Genomic DNA, 7,299 nt, shown 5'->3' on the forward strand with positions numbered 1-7,299 from the left:
TTCTTTTTTTATTTCGATATTACCTATATTTCTCCTGTTAGTTAAACTAAAAAAAAAAGAAAAAAAGTATTTCTATTAAGGTGGTATGGGTGTCTTTCGCCATCTTGGATTGTAAAAAACAGAGAATCTAAGGTCCATATTTTCTATCAAATTAGCAAAATTTGATGCAAGAATGCAGATATTTCATGTGTTTTTACATTTAAAAGATCCAATTTATAAGAATATAACTTATAAATATAAATATATGTACAAGTGTATATTATTTTTGGTTGTTTTTAAATATTTTGAAATTGTCATTTTAAGGGGAGGTAACTCTAAAATAGTGCATTTTCTGTTGGATTGTTCATGGAATTTTCCTACTTTGTATTTTAGCCGGAAAAAACGTACGGTGACCCTATCTTTTCTTTTGATATTATCAAAGCATTGTTTGAAAGCTATATTTTCCTAATTTATTTTACAATTCTATCATTTCGTTTAGTTTCTATTCACAAAATGGTGTTTTTTCCTGTATAATCCATACAAAATGTGTCATTTTGTCACGACCCGTAGCTTGAAAAAATGCACGGTGACCTATCATTTTTATAATATTTTTTAACATGTATCAATAGATACTACATTTTGGCAAAGTATGAACAAATTCTATCATTTTTATTTTAGACTCCCATACCACCTTAAGGATATTATAAAGTTTATTTATAGGAGAAAAAAACTAAATCTTATATTTAAAAAAAATAAAATTTATACTCTTGAGCCCCCCCCCCCCCCCCCCCTTTTCAAGTGATTATCAGGTGAGTTTGTATATGAGTTTTAATTCTGTTTTTATAACCATATCCTCAAGTTATGATAAAAACTTGTGTATATTTTATATTACTATATTTATAGGAAGAGTTCAGTAGATGCTGTCCAGTTTTTGCTTGACAATGATGCTGAAGTTAATCCGAGGTACCCAGGGGGTAATTGGTAAGTTATATTATATGTTATGAATACAAACATATGTAGAGAAATTTTTTAAGCTTCATAATTGATATTTAGTAAATACATACAAATAATGTACTAGTACTATACAATATATATAGATATAGGAAGATGTGGTGTGAGTGCCAATGAGACAACTCTCCATCCAAATAACAATTTAAAAAGTAAACATGTTTATTTTATTAGGGACCCGCCTTCAGAGGGCCCCGCCTTCAGCCGGGTCGCCCTATAGTGATCAGTCTGTCCGTCCATCCGTCCGTCCGTAACACTTTAACTTTGTGTCCGCTCCATATCTAGAGAACCATTATGATTTCATACTTTACATGTTTATTAACCACCACCAGAGGGCGTGTCATGATGTATGTACAACTTCCTAGGTCAAAGGTCAAGGTAAAAAAACTTTGGTTTCAGTTGACAACCCTGTGTCCTGTGGTGAAGATCGTGTCCTCTCTATATCTTGAGAACCCTTATGATTTCAAAGTTTATACTTGACATCCATTTTAACCAACACCAGAGGGTGTGTCATGATGTATGTACAACTTCCTAGGTCAAAGGTCAAGGTCAAAAACTTTGGTTTCAGTTGACAACCCCGTGTCCTGTGGTGAAGATCGTGTCCGCTCCATATCTAGATAACCATTATGATTTTATACTTAATACCTAATACGTTTATTAACCAACACCAGAGGGTGTGTCATGATGTATGTACAACTTCCTAGGTCAAAGGTCAAGGTCAAAAACTTTGGTTTCAGTTGACAACCCTGTGTCCTGTGGTGAAGATCATGTCCGCTCCATATCTACATAACCGTTATGATTTTATACTTAATACCTAATACGTTTATTAACCAACACCAGAGGGTGTGTCATGATGTATGTACAACTTCCTAGGTCAAAGGTCAAGGTCAAAAACTTTGGTTTCAGTTGACAACCCTGTGTCCTGTGGTGAAGATCGTGTCCGCTCCATATCTAGATAACCGTTATGATTTTATACTTAATACCTAATACGTTTATTAACCAACACCAGAGGGTGTGTCATGATGTATGTACAACTTCCTAGGTCAAAGGTCAAGGTCAAAAACTTTGGTTTCAGTTGATAACCCTGTGTCCTGTGGTGAAGATCGTGTCTGCTCCATATCTAGATTATTGATTTCAAAGTTTATAACTTGAAATCCATTTTAACCAACACCAGAGGGTGTGTCATGAAGTATGTACAACTTCCTAGGTCAAAGGTCAAGGTCAAAAACTTTGGATTCAGTTGACAACCCTGTGTCCTGTGGTGAAGATCGTGTCCGCTCCATATCTACATAACCGTTATGATTTTATACTTAATACCTAATAAGTTTATTAACCAACACCAGAGGGTGTGTCATGATGTATGTACAACTTCCTAGGTCAAAGGTCAAGGTCAAAAACTTTGGTTTCAGTTGACAACCCCGTGTCCTGTGGTGAAGATCGTGTCCGCTCCATATCTAGATAACCGTTATGATTTTATACTTAATACCTAATACGTTTATTAACCAACACCAGAGGGTGTGTCATGATGTATGTACAACTTCCTAGGTCAAAGGTCAAGGTCAAAAACTTTGGTTTCAGTTGATAACCCTGTGTCCTGTGGTGAAGATCGTGTCTGCTCTATATCTTGAGAACCGTTATGATTTCAAATATTATACTTGACATCCATTTTAACCATCACCAGAGGGTGTGTCATGATGTATGTACAACTTCCTAGGTCAAAGGTCTGTCTGTCTGTTGGTCTGTCCATCGCTAACAAATTTGATCCACACTATATTTTGAGAGGACAGCTGTTATTATTTTATACTTTATACCTGACAAACATTTTCAACTTAACATATATATTAACCAACACCAGAGAATGTGTCATAATGTATGAAATCACACATGAGACTATGTAATAACTTCAAATAATGCTTCATATCAGATTATCCATACAACTTATTTACCCCACGTTATTGACAGCGGGGCCCACAGAGGGCTCCCATCTCAATGGTATCTAGTTAAATCATACTTTTAAGGTTAATGACGTGCAATCTGAAGATAACTTTGATTTCAGAAATTCTTAAGATCTTACATTTATCAGAAGCTTTACTTGTGCTTTCTTATTTCAACTCATCAAGTCCCCTTATATCCTATCATTGTCTAGATTTACATATACATCCTAAGAGACTAAGAGTCATTGATAAGTTATATGATTCAATCATTATTTGTGATATGATTTTGTATATATAAAACTTATTGATGGACTTCTCCAACAACATTAACTGGCTGCAGTGAAATAGCAAAAAGGAATTAAAGAGGAGCTTTAGCTCAATCAATCAAAACACAAACACAAATATTTGTTTAAGTCACAAAAGACAACCACTGATAAGTTTGGAAAGGCTTGTTAGTATATGGACTTATTCTGTATTACAGCGCCCTACATTATTCCGCTGGACTGGATGGGACATCAGAAATACTAGAACTATTTTTATCATACGGAGCAGATGTGGACCCCATCAATGAGGAGGGTAGGACACCACTGTTTTATGCCACCCAGGCCAATAATCAATTTGCTGCATGTGTTCTTCTTGAACAAGGGGCTAATGTCAGACAGAAAGATGTACATGGTAAGTCTTAGTAGTAAAAGTTAGAGATAAATCAGTTATATACAATCCAGATAGATATGGTCTTAAATGTCTGAATGAAAGAAATACTTTGAATGTTATAGATACTCTTCTAAGGCCTTTTTATAATTTCAACACCTATTTAACCTAGAAGACATTGTGCAGTAAAACAGAGATTTTTATGTACAGTCCTTTTATCACTTCCATTTGCAGTTACTAAATTATTGAATCATTTGCATAACAATTTTTTGTAATCAAAGGTAAATCTGTTGTCCTATTTTAACTTTGTCTTCTCTGCAGCTTAGGTACATGTAACATGTTATATGTTTACTTTTTTAAGGCTTGACAGCATTTGATTACATCGTGGATTATGATGAGTGGATTGAATGTGGATATTTTACTGACGACATAAAAGCTAGATTAAAAGGTAAGAGAAAATCAGCGTACTGTGGATTCATTGTCACTCTTCAGGTACCAAAGTGTTGTGGATCTTGTGAGGTAAGATCACAAATTGAAAGTGTTCAACAATGTATTAATTTCCTATAGACTTTACAGGCAAATTTTGGAAAAACAATATCCATAAAAATGTATTTTTCTCTTAAATCCAAGACAATTAGTACCCTCAAAAATAAAAGACCCCACAATATGTATGTAGGCTACTACTGGCAAGATTGACATTTTCTATTTAAGGAAGTCAAATTTCAAACTTTATGGTGAGTATTTTGATTTTCAACAGTTTGAAATTTGATTTAAAGCATGTTTAATTTTTACAAACTAATTAATGCATGGTGTTCCCAGTTTATGCTGTTATTTTTAAAACAATAAACCATAGGAATACTTTAACTCCCATTATGGGCTCTGCTGTACTATCATATAATTAAGAACCTATCTGGTCATTTAAATGGTATGATCATTTTACTGTGCTATTACAGTGGATACCAAACCACTATTTAGATAAAAAGTCCACAGGCACATAAATTAAACTTAGAAGTAAAACATGAGTTGTTTTAAGAAAACATTTATAAGAGTCCTTACTTTGACATTGAACTTTCAAAGTTGTAAAATTCTTTAACCTTTTTCAACATAATGTTTCTTCACTTTACTTTCTAAGATGAATCTTTGAACAGCTAAAAGATTGGGATGTTTTATCACAAATAGATGAATTGTTTTAAAAAAAAAATCTTTGTGCATCAAAATCCATAATACAAGCCAGCTGAATGTATATTTCTGTTTTTGCAGCTTTCAGTTTAAAGCATGCCAGAGACTTGGTCAGAGCTATATCTAAGAAAGTGAAGACCAATCCTTTCCATCCATTACGTCAGAGAATGATAACAGAGTCCACCATGGGGTTAACAACTCCTGGGTCAGCCATGCACAGCCCAGTACAGTCCAAACCATTGTCTAGTGGCTCAGCGATCTCAGCTTACAGCCAACTGAGTCAAATATTACCTCCAATAAGCAGGAGACAGTCTGTTGGTGTAGGCTATCTTCAACATACTGGTAACCTTGGACTTGTGTGATGATATTCCATATCATACCTCAGCTTAAGTCCTCAGTCAGATATCTGGAATGAATAAGTTACAGAATATTGGAATGAGACAGCTAAGAATATCACACAAATATTTGTTTTCTACTTGGTGACCACACTAGTATAATAAGACTTGACAATGACCACTCGATAGACTTTTCTGGTGTCAAAATATTCATAATAATGTGTTGTATTGTTATATATAGGAAAATGATTCATGCTTTATTTTTCATATATATATCATTTTGTGATATTTATTGTTATATTTATTTAATACACTAGGCCAAATTTGTTTCATGTTGTAAGACCTTTTAAATGAATTTTTTTTTAGCGACTTTTGTTGATATGTTTCATGTTGACTAATAAGGAAATGTTTTAAATTTCCTGTATATACAACGGTATACTTATGTACTTATCACACGGGACTTACAAGTTAAGGTCAATTGTTACTGTTAATTTGCACATGCACACTTAAGTACAGCCAATGCTCGCTAATGCTGGGGCATAACATTGTTTTTCTTCATAAGAAAATATTCATACAAAAGTAATTTATTAAGACATTCAAATTATTTTATCTTGTAGAAATGATAATTTTAACAGTGGAGAAATATTGTATTGTATTTAACTTAAAAAATAGCCAGGAAGTATGAACGATTAAATCATTATATGAGAAAATTATAAACTATTGTTATCTGTGAAGAGTTTTTAGTTTCGGACTTCCTTAAAATTTCAAGTAGGAGAGCAAACATTTTGTGAGAACAGGCATCTAATATATTATACACAAAGGCTGTTTATTGATTAGAAACAAATATATATTATATCATTCTTATAAACCACTGATAACAGATTTTAATCTTTTTGAAATTCAAAATGTATTGCAGAAGTTTATACATACATGGACCTGATACACAAAGTAGAAATTAAAGGAAAATATACATTGAAAAAAAGAAACTACATTTTATTTTCTTCTAGATGCCATTGAACATAGAAGCCATCATAAATACTAAATTGAAAAAAAAATGTATGAAGGAAACAGTAATGTAACAAGTCTGTAAAAATATATCATGTAAACTGGTAAAAGCTACCAAATGTATGAAGCTTTGTTAGAATATGCTGGAGTTTTTTTTCATTATTCAGAATTTGTCATTATGCAAAGATATAAGCTGAGTGATACAGCCTACTTTGAGCTCTAGTTTGTCAGTAAATTCCAAAGTAGTTTATTATTCATAATTTTAATCGATCCATATGTTTTTCTATTACACAGTTTGAGATGTGCCAAAATTTGTTCACTTTCACTTTGCAACATTTAAATGAATTGACATTTCACCCGTCAAAATAGACAATGATAAATGATAAGTTCTGTTATTTTTTTGCCAAAATCATAAAGTTTAATTTTCTTCAAATGAACACTTAACACTGATGTATGCCAAATTTTAATTTTCTCAGTTGTGAGATCTAAATTTATATAAGGATTTTACATATTTGTATGAAAATTTTATTTTAACGTATTTATCTTTTTATTTATTTATTTTTTAATTTTTAATAGTATTATTCCGTCCAATATTTACAGAAATATATATTTGTAGCTATATTTTTAATGTGATAGTGTAAGAACAGTTGGTATATTTGCCAATGTTAAAATAACAAAATGGCTGCTTGTCCAATTATTATGTTATAAATGTTGATTTTAGTTGTTACTGCTGATACAATCTGTGATCTTCTCAATAAAAATCCAATCTTCTGTCGCTGTTTATGTTTGAACTTAATTAATATGTTGAAATATAATTAATAATATATTGAAATGTAATATTTGTATCCCTGTTTGATCAGGATCAAGGTGGTAATAGGATTACTAATCAATCCATTTAATTATAGTCAATAAGTTCGGGAAAAGGTTTTGAGTTCCATGATGATACATGCTATAATTGATTTCTATCTCCTAGCCTGTTAATTAATAAGTATCAAATGGCTAACTTCAAAGGTGAAAATCAGGGAGTGAGGGTTTGTATAACATATATGAATAATGTTTATCAAGGAATCAAGTTCAAAGGTCAACATCATAAACTTAAGTGTAAGTAATATTGATCAAGGAGTTCACAGGTCAACGTCATGGCTTTAATATGATATATTAGAGTAATGTTGTTAAATAAGTAAAGTATAGTTTACCATATAAAAATA

At 32.1% G+C, this 7,299-nt stretch overlaps 1 protein-coding gene across 5 annotated transcripts in view; it reads left to right on the forward strand.

Moving 5' to 3' along the window:
* The window catches only part of LOC134684996 (uncharacterized), a 60,205-nt gene extending 53,343 nt beyond the window's left edge, over window positions 1-6,862 (forward strand). For all 5 annotated transcript variants that reach the window (XM_063544324.1, XM_063544325.1, XM_063544326.1 and 2 more), the window contains 4 exons: window positions 883-960; window positions 3,403-3,596; window positions 3,934-4,020; window positions 4,833-6,862. In XM_063544324.1, coding sequence (XP_063400394.1) covers window positions 883-960; window positions 3,403-3,596; window positions 3,934-4,020; window positions 4,833-5,113 — 640 coding nt within the window. In that variant the 3' untranslated portion in view covers window positions 5,114-6,862. The remainder of the gene's footprint in view (window positions 1-882; window positions 961-3,402; window positions 3,597-3,933; window positions 4,021-4,832) is intronic.
* Window positions 6,863-7,299: the final 437 nt, after the last annotated feature.

This window comes from Mytilus trossulus, chromosome 9 (assembly GCF_036588685.1).
Source record: "Mytilus trossulus isolate FHL-02 chromosome 9, PNRI_Mtr1.1.1.hap1, whole genome shotgun sequence".
Lineage (NCBI taxonomy): Eukaryota > Metazoa > Mollusca > Bivalvia > Mytilida > Mytilidae > Mytilus > Mytilus trossulus.